Source organism: Plutella xylostella, chromosome 23, assembly GCF_932276165.1.
Source record: "Plutella xylostella chromosome 23, ilPluXylo3.1, whole genome shotgun sequence".
NCBI classification, from domain to species: domain Eukaryota; kingdom Metazoa; phylum Arthropoda; class Insecta; order Lepidoptera; family Plutellidae; genus Plutella; species Plutella xylostella.
Genome location: NC_064003.1, coordinates 9,730,542 through 9,746,322, shown reverse-complemented (window position 1 = coordinate 9,746,322; position 15,781 = coordinate 9,730,542). Strand labels below are relative to the sequence as shown.

The following is a 15,781-nucleotide window of genomic DNA, read 5'->3' as shown; positions in this document are numbered from 1 at the left end:
ATGAGTAGACAAACTCAACCGCAATCAAAGTATAATATTTGTAAAACATGCGGCCAGACAATAAATAAAGACAAAAATGAAAAAGATAAACGTACGCTGACAACACAAAATAATATGTGTCAGAAATGTAAAGATCTAATGAGCAGGCAGGCCTCACCAAAATCAAGCAATACTGATATCTGTAAATATTGTAACCAGCCAATCAATAAAAACAACACAAAGGATTTGGTAGTTCTCAAAGATATCCCTGAAAAGGGTTCTTATCCGACAGATACAAAATCTAATAATTCATCATCAGTGTCATTAAATTCTAGACGATTCTGTGAAAAATGTTCTAGACCGCTAGGTGAAGAACTAAATTCAAAATCTGTTCAACCCATAAATAGTAAGAATCTATGTGAAAAATGTGCTGCATCATTAAAGAAGAGTGTTCAAGAAAAACCTTCAAATCCCATGAAAAGTACGAGTGTATGTGCAAAATGCTCGAAATCAATTACTGAAATATATGACAAAGATAAAAAAAATACCAACAATAATGAGGAATTATGTCAAAAGTGCAAGCAACAAATACAACAAACAAAATCGTCTTTACCATCAAATCGCAAGCATTTATGTAAAAAATGTTCTCAGCGTATTGGTGAATATTCGAGTAATACACCATCACTAACAAAAAGCAAAATGGCTGACAAGTGTGAAAAATGCTCTCAACTGCTAAATAATATTAGTGAAAAATCTTTTGAAAAGCGTACGAATATTAGTCCAAGAAAACCAAAATCAGCGTCTTCTGTTAACGAGAGCTTTGAATCAGCCAAATGTTGCAACGGAATCGAGATTGTAACGGAATTGGGGCCAAATCAAAGTTGCGTACCTAACAGTGATACGTACATTCAAAACGATAACATAGCTAATACATCAGATATCAAATCGTCTAATGAAAATATAAACAGTGCATCGCGCAAGAATGTATGTGTTCCATTAAAAGACGCAATTTACAAAAACGCTGACTGTGTTGCAAATATGCAGGATCACTTACTTAAATCCAATGATCTGGGTGTTACTTCGTCTTTACAACCAGATACATGTGCAGAGTGCGATGCTGATGATTCACAGGCAACTAAGACAAGTGCTAAATATGACATATTCAGCAGGATTTTAGATGTATACAAGGCATGCAGTTGTAAAATATGTAACTGCGTCACATCCAAAGTTAACTCTTTTAAACAAGGAAGAAAATACTGCGAATGCAAACCGTGTCAGTGTGAAAGCTGCGAATTAATGAACGAAAATATAAAAGGAGCAGACGAAAATAAAGACGCGTCTAACAAAACTACCACTTGCAAATGCGATCCATGTGAGTGTATTGTTTGTAAAAATAAAATTACCACCGAAACTGAAACGTGTGCATGTAAACCTTGCAAATGTGAAAAATGCGTCCATGGAAATAAAAATCAAAACTACACAGTCGGTCACACAGTACTCATGGCTGTTGGAGAACAAAATCAGATGCAAAACCCGTGTAAATGCGCCCCTTGTGAATGTTTGAACTGCCAGAGCCGGCCAACTATCGTGCAACCGGTGCTCATGACTAACGAGATGTCAACGTGTATTGCTGTGCATCCGAATTGCCATTGCGACTTGGCCACGTGTCCTCAAGCCACGTGTCTCCCGGACGACCAGCCGGCGTGTAGCTGCGTACGGGCTAGTCGGGTCATGCAAAAGCCAACCACAGGACATAACGACCGAGAGTTCGATGTACACATCGCTTCAGTGCCAACCCGTGATATCAACAACCACAGACTAAATACTTTTAAAGAACTTCTTGCTGAGAATGAAGATTTTGATCGAAACTATCCTGAAAAATCTGAATACGGTCAAGTACGTTCGTTTGTATACAACGGTCATCATATAGACTCAATTGTTGCGAAGCCTAGGAACATCAATAGATTAGAGGAATCATATTTCCCAAATTTAAGAACCAATTTTCAAGATTATAATTTGCAATACTTGAGGACTTTACCTCCTTCAAAACAGTACCTTACCAATGATATATTTGGCCATGAGTATCTCAATTTCAAAGAATCTTCAAACCCACGGCATTCAATGGTTCAAAGGCTTAGTTATAATAACAAACGACCTGAAAAACTCATTAACCATAAATACAATAAGAGAGACCTTACACCTAGATATTACTTAAAGAGACGTGACACTATAAGATCTAATGACGCTATAGTGAATAGTATGTTTGAAACTCGCCGTACTATTAATGGCGACATGGAATACGAATCATCGAATATTGTGAAGAGTTCTTTCAGCAGCCACACTTCAGATCCCACATCATTAGAACCAACTTTAAAAACATATAGCTTATTTGATATTAATACATGCCCACCGGCCGAGTCTTTGATCGCAGAATACGAATTGTGTGAACCAGAAATCAGCGATAAGGTACTAACCAAGAAATCGATTGATTCCACGAACATTACACAAGAATCCATAGGTAAAACAGTACAAGATACAACAAATATACAAGTTGAGCTCAGTGATAAATTTAACAAAACTGTTTGTGAAATTAAAGCTTGTAATGCGAGATTGGAAAGCACAGTTAGAGAAGCAAAGTATTTCACAGAAATAATGACTAGCATGCTGAGAAAATTTGAAATACTGAACCAAGAAATCCAAAATATAGCAAGTCAATTATTATCAAATAGATATCGATGGTAAACATGTAATTTAGTTTATAGTCACAGAAAAATTGCTTATCAACAAAACTTTCCGATTACGTTAATGATTTTACTAACTCATGAAACTTCACATTCTGTTGAAAAAATAATAAAAAAGAACATCACGTTTGTTTAACATTTACTTCTTCTATTTACTCAAATGAATCGTATGGATGCTGGAGGTTTAATTTTGTTATGTACGGTAGACGTTTATGCCTCTTCTAGAATATACTGATCTGAGAATATCTGACCTGCCCTATGATGAAATTAAACAAAAGTAATATTTTACTATTTTATTAGAGCTAATATATTATTTCTATTTTACTTATTAAAATTAAAGGTATTTACTACAGGATGCTGGCTCCTAATACCGAAGAATCACGTAACTTTACGAGTCGATTTAACACACAGCTAAATGCAACACTTTTTGTGGATTACAGCTACACATGTAGCCTCTATTGGCTTTCATAAAAAAATACATACAAGTATGTCTGATTTATTCAGCGTTACATGGTGTCTGTTGCAAAGGTGCGGTCTTTAATGTTTCCGACTCATTGTTTCACGTCGAATCCACCCATATATCCACCATGACCTAGGTCGTCTACTGGATTTCTGGCGTGAGCTTGGGTGGCTTAATAGCTTAGTCACCCCATAGGTATTTCACGCATAATGGCCCACCTTAGAGAGAGAAATCAGCTCGCCATGATAGATAGATAGATCGCATCCAGCCAAGTTATCCACTGGACAAGTATAAACATATTAATTAGTGTCACTGTCTCCACTATCGTGGTACTCCCTCCTAGGTCTCTTGCCGTCGTCTTTCCGCGGGCGCCGAGTCTTCCTGTTGATGGTGGGCCACGGCACCTTGAAATGAATGAAATCGTTTATTTATTCGACGTAGAATATTAGAATTACTTGTCAGTCATAATCTACCACCATTTCACAAAGGCCCCGTCATTAAGGAGGAAAGAAATGGCGAAAGAAACTCCTCGAGCATCTTTTCAACTTTCTGCTTATAACTAATACAATTTTACTCAAGCATATCCATTTCATTTTTCCAAATGCCTTAGCTGAGGTGGACAAGACCACGCGTTTTTGTCGTTTAGATAATCATTTATATACTATAATAAGCTTTACTACATAATGTAGTTTTTACAAAATTCTTAAATTTAGCCCCTGTTCCACAATGTCTGGTTAGTGGCTACCTGTGAGATAAAATACATGCTGTCACTTTCTGTTATTATTTTTTTGACAGTGACAGCATGTATTTTATCTCATAGGTAGCCACTAACCAGACATTGTGGAACAAGGCCTTAGTCTCAGTAGGGTTTAGTGTTTCATTTGATAATCCTAATCCTAACTAATATTATAAATGCGAAAGTAACTGTGTCTCTCTGTCTGTCTGTCTGTCTGTAACTCTTTCACGCCAAAACTTCTGAACGGATTTGAATGAAATTTGGTATATATACGGTCTAGACCCTGGGAAAGAACATAGGCTACTTTTTATCCCGGAATTCCCACGGGAAAAGTTTTTAAGGCGAATCGAAGCGCGCGGGAACAGATAATTTATTATAAAAGCGTATCACCTTCTCGTGCACGTGTCTCATGTGGTACTTCAGCGCGCAGCGGTCGTGGAACTTCTTGTCACATTGGGAGCAGTTGTGTGGGAGGATCTTTAGGTGGACCACCTGGGAAATAATAACATAGAGTACATAAATAGTTATACAAAATAGCATAAGCATCTCTGACTAATCACATACGTAAATAATTAATTGTAACTCCACCAGTAATACCATTAAAAATGTCCCAATATTGGTTGCCTCTGCGCTCACTCGACGATGGTGTGAAATATGTAATTATGGAACCGACTTACAAACACTAACGAAACAGTCGGCGTATTCTTACGTACATTCATTCCAACGCCTCTAGGGGTGTCTATCAGGAAACAAATGACGGGAGATGTATTCAGCAACCAGATTTTAACACTCAAAAACATCTCCAAATCACACACTCCAGGCACGAGTGTGAAACGTGTAAAAACCGAACTTACTCGTCGATGCACTTCCATATAAAGCACGAGTGTGAAACGTGTAACAACGTAACTTAATTGTCTATCCTTCTCCAAATAAAGCACGAATGTGAAACGTCTAAAACTGTGACGGCACCGTAGCTTAGGCGGTAGTGAAGCTGCTTCCGAAGCTTGGGGCCGCGGGTTCGAATTCCGCCCAGGGCAAACATCCGTGTGATGAGCACTTGTGCCTGGTTGTCGTTTATGTATTTAATATGTATCTATGTAGATATATCCGCTGTGTGATACCCATAACACAGGTTCTACCTAGCTTGGGGTCGGATGGCCGTGTGTGAGATGTCCCCATATATTTATTTATTTAAAACCAAAACTCACCCGTCTATGCTTCCTCAACGAATACACATCCGCAAATGTATTCCCGCAGTCAGCGCACACCTGCCGCGGCTGGTGCACTCTCTGGTGCAGTTTCAGCTCGGCCGGCGACGCGAAGGACTGTGAGCAGTGGTCGCAGGCGTGCGGCCGGACGCCCGTGTGCGTGCACATGTGGTAGGAGAGGTAACATGCGGCCTGGAAGTGGGAATTTTATTAATTAATTTAGACCTCGTCGAGATCTACCACCTCTAATACACACATGTTTTGTTAGCGATCGATGCGGAAAGAAATGCCGTGCCGCTATAGGGTTTGTACAACCATCATCAAGCCATCGATGGCGATGCGGCAACCCATAAACCTACGAGTGCTGCAACTACCATCTACAATAGATGCTGTGGCCAATGATGATGATTGTACACAAAACATAGATACAAAATACAAAGATACAAATAGTAAGTTCACAAAGGAGGGTTTCTTGCCAAAAAGCAATTTCATTTGAGAGTTTGTAACAGTTTTATAAAGTAATGTTGACCTCTTTTTAATGCATCGTAAAAAGAGAGTTCACTGAGCGTCGCTAACAGTACCGACCCGCATCGAAATATTTTCACAATACATCTAGAGCGTCCCCTTACACGCTACACAAGCAAAAGTTAATGTGAGAATTGACTATATTTCGTGGCTCTTACCGTAAATCCTAAGCCGCACACTTCACACACATGATTTTTCGCTGCCGTTTTCTTGTCATTGTGTCGTATTCTCCTCGCTCTAGCGCTGTTGGGGTGCACTGCTAGTATGTGCTGCCTGTATTCCTTGCGACTGTTTAGTATCACTGAACACTGGAATGAAAAAACAAGTATTTAGGTGATTTTAAAAAACCCAATTTACATCGAGAATGAGATCTTTTCAAGGACACGTAGAGGTTACAAATATCGTTTTTAAAGCTCCGACAGATGGCGTCAAGGCATCCATGATATGTCAAAGTTGAGTCAGGCTGAGTAACATAAAAACCATGGAAGTAATAATACAACAGGAATTCGCACTCACCAAAATGATGCAAACAAAAATAGACCTAACGAATTCACCTTAAGATTTATATTGGAAGTGACAGAGGCCGCGAGCCGATAGAGAGGGTTACCACAGAGCCCTTCCTCTCTTTCTAACAATTGCTAGGATTTAGTTGTGTAAACTTTAGTAGATTTTGTACGAAGAGAGCTATGAAAAAAAAAATTAAATTAACTCATAGACTACTGTATATCATATCATTTTAAAAAACAAATTTATGATAAATCATTATAAACATGTAATTTTAATGAAATATTTGATATTTGTGTGAATAATAATTTCATAAAAAATATTGGTAGTTTTTCTAAATACTTTACGACAAGACCGAAGTTGTCAAGATGACGGATGACGTTTATACTGTTGTGAGAGACGTTATGGTTAGGGTGACCATTCATTCGAATCACTTTCCATTAATTAGGACCTGTTTCATTCAACTTTTTGTTTTATTTTATACCTAAGTATCATTAGGTATTATTGTGGCTGTTATCTTATAAGGCTGGTAAAGAGTTATGACCTGTTGATTTTTTTGGTGATAGATATGAGTATTATAAGATAATTTATCAAGCTTAAAACCGGCGGAAGCACTTAGGTCGAGATATTTTTTTGAAATCTTATGATTTTCATCAACTAGACTATGTAAACGGAACATCCACAGAGTAAACACGTTTTAGGTACATAGTTGCGTTTAATGTTAATGTTAACCTGTTTTGACACTTTCTTGTCAACACTACACCCAACTTAATTTTATTTACTTAAAATTATATTTTCCCAAATTTCAGCTTTCCTTCCAATGAAGTAACATAGCAAAGGTGGTTCCAAGTAATTCCCACAAATTTTCCTCATTTTAAACCCGATGATAAATCCCGATTCATCGCAAGTGTTTATTATCATTACAGTCGAACTATAAAGTCCTGACAGTAAAGAGTGCGATTTTGCTAAGACTTTTTATCATTGTCAGTTATTTACTTACCTGTACAACAATTTTATTACAAACTATATTACTGTCCGCTCTCTAACATGTGATGGTACTATATCGAATTTGAAAACGTATGAAATATTGGGTTGCGAATTTCAGCCTCCTGAAATGGTGACAAGTTTTAAACATCCGCTGCAAGATACCCAAGTGCATTGCTGATGTCTCATGAATTACCTAAAATTATGGTCACCAAAAATAGAAAGAGATGGAGGGCTCCGTGTTGACTATCTCTGTCGGCTCGTTTTTTTGGTGCAGTGCGCATTCCTGTTGTATTATTACTTCCATGATAAAAACAAAGTTCATTGACAGTTCATAACACTTTGCCTTGCTTGTATGTCATACCGAATGTCAATATCGGCCGCTATCCATTCTATCGGAAGTAAGAGGATCTCTTTTTTTCTCTATTTTATTCTATTCTAAATACGGAGATATATTACGTACCTCAGGGCAAGGCGCGGGCCACTCAGTAGGCATGTTGAGATGTGATAAGCTTCGCCGTTGTTGGCTAGAATCAGGATGAACTTCTCTAAAGTGCCTCTTCAGAGCTACTTCATCTATAAACGTCTCGCCGCATTGAGCACAGCCATTGCTGAAATTAATAGACAGTAAATAAGTAGAATATACAGTACGCTTCCCGTTAGTCCGAAGTAACATAGGATTCCTTTATATCCTGGAATTCCCACGGGAAAACTTCTAAGAAGATTCTTAGCTCAAGGGAAACTGCTATTACTGTATTTACTTTATTTCCTTCTCCCATGCCTCACAATAATAATATTAATACTATTAAACTTAAGTTAGGTACCTTTTTTTAGAAAATTATATTTTATGCATACTATAGGACTTCACATATGTTTAGCACATGTTTCATCAATGGCTGCTCTGGGTCATAGCGCCATATACATTTGACTATCGTTGTTTTTTTATCTGTTCTGTGGTAAAACATAAATACATACCAGTCAGGCATGCGCAGATCCGACAGTCGTCCTTTCCGTGTGGTCTCGGGGTGCGCCTCCCGCACGTGCCGCCTCAGAGCCTCTTCGTCCGGGAACGTGTCGCCGCATCGGGAACAACCGTTGCTGGAATTGTGGATGTTATGGTTATTAGGCTTGTGGTGGTATATCGGGGATGAAATTGTACCCTAGTTGCATAGTAAACGCCATTTTCTTTCATAATACGAAGTGTACTTTCTTGTCAGTTTGAAAAGGTACAGAAGTGTACAGCTACTTATGCACACGACCGGTGGTGTACCCCCTGAGTCACTACTTTACACTGCATTTTGCAACCCCCGACGAAAATGAGGTTTGATATAACGACAACAAATTATATATTATAATCACAGTATCGTCAACATACAGTTAAAACAAATAATATAAGCTGTATATCTGTATGTGTATCTGTCTGTGGTAGCGAGGCTCCCAAACGGCGGAACCGATATTTGGGGTAATAGGTAATTTAACTCCGAGTGTTTTTAGCTCAAAAGTTATGCGACTTTTAGTGTTGAGTATCTGCTGACCTGACGTGGTGCTTGGTGGACAGCACGAGGTGCCTCCGGTAGGTACATGACTACTACTGACCTGACGTGGTGCTTGGTGGACAGCACGAGGTGCCTCCGGTAGGTACATGACTACTACTGACCTGACGTGGTGCTTGGTGGACAGCACGAGGTGCCTCCGGTAGGTACATGACTACTACTGACCTGACGTGGTGCTTGGTGGACAGCACGAGGTGCCTCCGGTAGGTACATGACTACTACTGACCTGACGTGGTGCTTGGTGGACAGCACGAGGTGCCTCCGGTAGGTACATGACTACTACTGACCTGACGTGGTGCTTGGTGGACAGCACGAGGTGCCTCCGGTAGGTACATGACTACTACTGACCTGACGTGGTGCTTGGTGGACAGCACGAGATGCCTCCGGTAGGCGGCGTCGCTGCAGAAGCGCGCGCCGCACGGGGCGCACGCCGGGCCCGACCGGGGCAGGCTCTCCTGGAAGTAAACCATATTGTTATGTCACGGTATAGAAAACTTCATAACTACTACGACATTATAACTAATTTTATAGGTTCCTACTCATCAAAATAATTACGGGACACTGTTAAAATAACCACGCGCTGGGCGGGCTCTTCTGTACGTATACCATACGTAGTTATTTCACGTGTGACGTGTGGGTATGTATGTTTCTAAAGAGAAAACTTAATATTCATATAATAAATATAAAACTATTAGTAAATTTTGCTAGTGTAAAATGATATTTACGGGACGATTCACATAGTCGATTTTTATCACAAAAATTAAGGTTTTGACAGCTCTACAATTTGATTTTTTGCCTTCAGAATCGACCTTATTGTTTAGTCTATTGTTTTTAAACAAATGAGGACCGAGTAATTGAATATGCCTCTCGCATATTTCCGATATTTACACAATGAGATGGTTTATTGTTAGGGACGGGGCCAACGCTTTTGTTCTTTTGTTGAACTGGCTTTATGTTGGTTACTTACGTGAACCAAACGGAACGCAGTAAAAAATATTTCGGTATTCGTTTTTACTACTACATTATGACTAAGTGACATAGGTTGCTATTCATACCAGAATTACCACAGGAAATTCTTTGAAAATGTTATTGACAAAAATAATACTTACGCCTGAATGCGATAAGCGTATGTGTCCATTCAGCCCATTTTTAGATATGAATATATCTCCGCACATTTCACACACGACCTCACTCAGCTCAGAGATGTGACTGGCGCGCATGTGGATTGCCAGAGTGTGAGCGTGTCTGAAAAGATAAATGTTTATAAAAGTTGTGTTTGAAGTCCAGAAACGTATTGCATATTTTGGATTTAGATTAAACATTTTAAATAAGTTTATGTACACACTTAGTATGGAAGACTGAAAACACTTATTTTCCCCAGCAGTATGGTGGTAAACTAGTTCTTAAAATAATCATCAGGTTTCAGCAGGTCATTTACACCTTACCTTTTACATTCGTTATAGTAATAAATATAATGAATCAATTACTTACTTAAATGTTTTGCCACATATTTTACACACACTTATGTCTCCTGTGTGTTGCCTGATGTGAGACATTGCTTGAACTCTGGAAAACACAGAAGTAAAGATATTGAAGATTATAATTATATAATAGGAATGATTACCTTTTCATAAGATGAATTTTGCAGAGGTTCAATTTGGTGTCTTGCTTGGCAGACCGTTTGGCTACAGAGTGAGTGCTCACATATATTTTGTTGGCGACGTCATTTCATATACTTAAATAAAATTTTGTACCTACTTGTGTAGATCCATCAACCCGCACTAGGCCAGATTAGGCCTAAAACCCTTCCATCATTGGAAGGAGACCCGTGTCCCACCAGTGGGGACGTAATGGGTCCCCACTGGTGGTGACCATACTATACTGGATTGCTAAATATCTTACCTTGCAGAACAAACATACGGACATCTCTTGCATGTGAACTTGTACATGTGAGTGCGTATTATATGTTCCTTCAGCATTATTCGGGTCTTCGCTTTGATATTACAATAGTCACATTCATGTACGAAATCCTGAAATGAAAACACTACATTAATTCTATAGCCGATACGGATAGTAAACTATGGACAGCGCTCTACCCAACTTTTATAAATATATTATGATTATATTATATTCATAAAGGGGTTAGTCTTTAGTGGTGTTAGTTGCTCAACTGGTCAACTTGAATGGAAACCTTGTACATATTATTGCATAGCTTTGTCGATTTTGCATTTTACCAGACCAGTTAATTATTAACAGAATGTACATTTTAACAAATAAAAATGACAAGTTTACTAATACTTACATTATTATGTTTCTTCATATGATTGCTAAGTGTCCTCTGATGGTTGAATACTTTAAAACAAAGGTTACACTTAAAAGTAGATGTTTCATATTTATGAGACTGCCTTCTCATCTCAATTTCTTTTTTGGCATCTTCTGGGCTCTGTACAGCAATGGTCATAATTTCACGTATTTGCTTATTTCTATCCAAAGTCTCTTTATTCAAATTATTTTTCTGAGACCCTTTTATTTGTCTTTTCCTTGCTGGTTTGGATTTACCCTCCTTCTTGACAGATTTCAATTTAATTTTATCTTCAATATTTATTGTGTCTTGAGTTTTGATATCACACGCAAATCTATCAACAAACTCTGAATGGTTGAAATCACTTTCAAATTCTACTTTCATTTCTCTAATGGCTGGTTCAATAAAGACAACATTTTGTTTTATGTTTAATGGATTTACATGTATATTATTTCTTTCTGACTTCAGAACTGTATCATAAGTGTGAACTTGGGCATCAGTATCAGATTTTATAGCATGTATAAAACCTGAATGAAATGGTTTAGCTTCTTTAACATCATTATCATCAGCATCAGTGTCTGACAACACAATTTGATCAGGTCCGAAATACAAAACTTTGGTTTCTGTCAGCTTCAACCTGGGTTCATGGTGCCAGGTGGTCCTGTCCTGTGCATGCTAGAATAATAAGGAAGAATATTAAGAATATGTATAATACAGGGTGTTAAGATGAATGCATTTGAGCGGGAAATGGGGGTTAGTACTAGTCTAACCAAGCACGTTTTTAAGAATAAGAAAAAAATATGTTTAACACACTACATATAATATATGTACTATATCACACTCACCTCTGTCCTTGCGAGAGTTTCATTAGCTCTGAGACATTGAGATCGAAATTGATCAATTTTTAAAAGCATGTGTGTACATTCAAAACAGATGTAATTTGAATCATCAATGCTCTGAAAAAAAAGAACAAAATAATTGAAATATAGTTATATCCAACTAATGGCTCAAAATTCAAAATACAGCTGATGGTACCTCGGTTTGTTATTGATGTAAAAAAAATAAACATAATTTTATAAATAAATATAAATAAACAAATATGTGGGGACATCTCACGCACAGCCATCTGACCCCAATCTAGGCAGAGCCTGTGTTATGGGTATCGGACAGCTGATATATCTACACAAATACATAGTAGATAGATACATATTAAATATAAATATCAATACCCAAGACCCGAGTACAAATATCGGTCTTTAAACAAATATCTGCCCCAGCTGGGAATCAAACCCGGGACCTTTGGCATAGCAGTCAGGGCCACTGACCGACCAACTATATTGTGATATGCTATAAGTACAGAGCTGTGATTGGTGGAACATTAACCCACTGATGGACACTGACTGCATTTGACGTCATCCACATTTTTAGAAAAAAATCACAATGTCAATGCAGCCCCCACTCTTTTTCTAATTATTTCAACAACGGTCAATGCAGTCCTGTTTTACCTAGAGTTTGTATGAAGACCATCTTGTTGTGCTTTATTTGGCAGGATTTCAAAGTTATATGTGCACCCAGTTTGCACACAGCAATAAGTTTTCATACAGAAAAAAGTGTGCACTCACATGCACACAAGGGTCACCGACGTCGTTTTTTCTTTACTTGCCTAGGAAGTGTGCACCAGAAAACCATCACTTAACTCCCATACAAAAATGTTGTGCGTTTTTATGAGTTTCACCGTTAATCTAGTGTCCATCAATGTGTTAAGCAAGTTTACCAATGTCAATAACAAACCCCTGTAGCTACCGCAGAGAGTTAATAAAATAATTATCCTAACTAATATTATAATTGCGAAAGTCACTGTCTGAGTCTCCTATTATCCTAACTAATATTATAAATGCGAAAGTAACTGTGTCTGTCTGTCTGTCTGTCTGTCTGTCTGTCTGTCTGTCTGTTACTCTTTCACGCCAAAACTACTGAACGGATTTGAATGAAATTTGGTATACATACGGTTTAGACCCTAGGAAAGAACATAGGCTACTTTTTATCCCGGAATTTCCACGGGAAAACTTTTTAAGGCGAAGCGAAGCGCGCGGGAACAGCTAGTTATAGAATAGATTTAACTTATTAGGTTATGTATTTATTTCAGACAACTGAAAAACTTTAATACCGCGATGTAGGATCTTCATATTAATTGACCTCGGTTCCATACAAGCTCTCCGTATTGCGCTTTTAGTGCCATCTGTTGGTTATATCCGGAACTGTCTGTCTGTCTGTCTGTCTGTCTGTCTGTCTGTTACTCTTTCACGCCAAAACTACTGAACGGATTTGAATGAAATTTGGTATACATATGGTCTAGACCCTGAGAAAGAACATAGGCTACTTTTTATTGCGAAACGGAGGTTGTAAGGGGTTAAAATGGGGGGTTAAAAGTTGTATGCGAATACTTAATTTTAAAAGATAAAAATCTGGCGTAGTGGTTAGTGACCCTGACTGCTATGCCGAAGGTCCCGGGTTCGATTCCCGGCCGGGGTAGATCTTTTTTTTAAATAAACTTTATTTATTTATTTATTTTTATTTTTATTTATTTAAACCATAACTACGCTACTCTTACAGCTAAACCAATACAGTAGTGTAGATAAATAATATTAACAATTTAAGTTACAACTTAGAACATATCCTAATAACAATTAAAACAAAACAGACTATAAATTATAAATAACAAATTACATATAATGCCGTTCGTGTGAATTCACTCAGCGAGCAGTGGAAGATGTCTACGTGATCGTGGATTTTATATTTAAGCACTTGATGAGCAATAATTAAACATTTTGTTCTAGCGTTTTTGAAACTTCGACCTGTGAGTGAATGAAATAGCGGTTCATATTTTGTATGAAGTTCGTCATTTTTGAAGATAAAAACATTATATTTTGTATTTAGGCACTACATAATCACAAAAAAATAATAATTAGCATTTAAAAAAAAACACAGTGTGGGGGTGTAATATTGGGGTTGAAAGTTTTATGGGTGTTGAGTTTTAGAAGTTTAATTTATATAGTAGCTATGTCCGCTCCTAGATGGCGTTGTCGGATCGGATATAGATCGCGGTATGGTTTGATTTTAGCTAATGTACTTATAGTTTGTATGTATTTGCAGTTAGTTTTTAAGGTCCTCGAAAACAACCCAATAAACAACTGTACTTTTCAATACGAGGTTTCATTCGTTGTCATTGGGTTCTTATGCGTCATTTTTGAAGATAAAACCATGAAACTTATTACGTAGGTGTTTTAGGAAAAATGTGCAGAGATTTTCTATACGGAATTCCCATGACTGACACGCATAGGCTAAACGTAGCGTAGGCACTTGAAATTTGGAAGGGACGTAGCTTAGGTACCGTATTTTCCCACAAAAACGGAAGTTATCGGGATTTCCCCGCACGCGTTCATACAAGTATTCATTGTAACGCGTGGAATATGCACACGAGATGCGGGAAAATGGCGTGCTATCCCACGTGCGTGATGAAATCTGCATGCTGTTACAGCCGTAAAGCTTAGTTACAATAGGATATTGCAAGATACCTAGATGTTTTCAATCTAACATGTCTGCACACCTTAGTAAAGTTATGGTTTTGTTTTGAAAAATGGGAGTTAAAGTGAAAAAAAATAAGTAAGTAGTATGAAAAAAACCAAAACTGCATAAGTTAGATGCTTGAAATTAAACATTTATAAATTACTATTCTGCCATTGCTATACAAGTCTTTGCTCAATGAAGTCATGAAAATCATTTTTAGTCAAGTATCTTCGTACTTATTTGTCAACTTTCATCTAATTTAATACCACCATGGCATGTTATTGGGTAGGTAGTTCGGGAGTCGTCCACGGCAAAATAATTTTAAGGCGAAGCGAAGCTCGCGGGCAACAGCTAGTTTTAAATAAAATGACAATCAAAATCTGTTTTAGTTAACTCCAATGAGTCCACAGTATGAAACATAAAATACAATAGTTTAACAGCTTAGATTAACAATAAACAAACAAGATGGAGTGCAGTTAGAAAATTTGAGAATAACATTTGGCAGTAAACTAAATGCGGACAGATTTTTTGCTAAGTTTTTGTATACTGTCCTCCATCTTGTTCGCTTATTGTTAATCTAAGGTTAACAGGAAATCAAATGAAGAGAAAACAAATAATATTCATTTGTAACTCACCGTAATACCAGTCAGATTTGAGTAAACATTATGGAATAATTTATTTAAATTGTACATCTTCACATCAGTAGCCAAGCAAGCTATACACACATTTTCAAAACCCATATTTGAGAGGTCTTGAGTTCTTTCTCCTCTTTTACACTAAACTCTACAGACTCACGCTGTATTCCTACCACCTTGCACCCATCCCATGAGTCCCATGAAACATCGTTCGTTTACATTCCAAACCCAAATAACTAAGGAATCGCAGGAATATTATAGAATTTAAATCTTTTGACCACCACCGCACCGAAACAAATCCAAACCAAATATTACCAACTCTGTTACCGATACATAGATGGCGTTGTTACAAAAAAAAAGTGTCAAACCCTCAGAACAAAAAAAATGTGATGGCTGGAAGGTGCCGACACACCAGCGGACCCGGCTCGGCTGCATTGCCACCGGAATGTGTGTAGTAGCCTTTACTCTCATTATTCCCTTCTCGTAAGAATTAGGTACCTACTAATGTTCCCGGCTCACTACCAAGCACCACAAGGTACTTCTTTAACAAGAACCGTACTCCACTGACCTCTTAGGTACTCTTACGC

General features: G+C 37.7%; 2 protein-coding genes across 2 annotated transcripts; one reads left to right on the top strand and one right to left on the bottom strand.

Moving 5' to 3' along the window:
- Nucleotides 1–129: 129 nt before the first annotated feature.
- On the top strand, nucleotides 130–2,862 carry LOC119692565. The gene has a single exon (XM_048629529.1). The coding sequence runs from the start codon at nucleotides 139–141 to the stop codon at nucleotides 2,719–2,721; it is 2,583 nt and encodes an 860-aa protein (XP_048485486.1). The 5' UTR covers nucleotides 130–138; the 3' UTR covers nucleotides 2,722–2,862.
- Nucleotides 2,863–3,415: 553 nt separating this feature from the next.
- On the bottom strand, nucleotides 3,416–15,520 carry LOC119692532 (oocyte zinc finger protein XlCOF6). The gene is made up of 13 exons (XM_048629504.1): nucleotides 15,195–15,520; nucleotides 11,838–11,948; nucleotides 10,993–11,667; nucleotides 10,593–10,720; nucleotides 10,182–10,256; nucleotides 9,800–9,935; nucleotides 9,039–9,145; nucleotides 8,113–8,235; nucleotides 7,601–7,748; nucleotides 5,808–5,957; nucleotides 5,125–5,316; nucleotides 4,307–4,408; nucleotides 3,416–3,584 (listed from the first exon to the last, which is right to left on the bottom strand). The coding sequence occupies exons 1-13, from the start codon at nucleotides 15,297–15,299 to the stop codon at nucleotides 3,480–3,482; spliced, it is 2,157 nt and encodes a 718-aa protein (XP_048485461.1). The 5' UTR covers nucleotides 15,300–15,520; the 3' UTR covers nucleotides 3,416–3,479.
- Nucleotides 15,521–15,781: the final 261 nt, after the last annotated feature.

Bases quoted from the DNA above. Each gene is read 5' to 3' on its own strand.
- LOC119692565 (XM_048629529.1), top strand. From the start codon at position 139: ATGAGCAGGCAGGCCTCACCAAAATCAAGCAATACTGATATCTGTAAA.
- LOC119692532 (XM_048629504.1), bottom strand. From the start codon at position 15,299: ATGGGTTTTGAAAATGTGTGTATAGCTTGCTTGGCTACTGATGTGAAG. The intron at 10,257-10,592 runs GTAAGATATTTA...TGTGTTTTCCAG, and splicing joins CCGTATGTTTGTTCTGCAAG to AGTTCAAGCAATGTCTCACA. The intron at 3,585-4,306 runs GTGATACGCTTT...ATTCATTTCAAG, and splicing joins TGAGACACGTGCACGAGAAG to GTGCCGTGGCCCACCATCAA.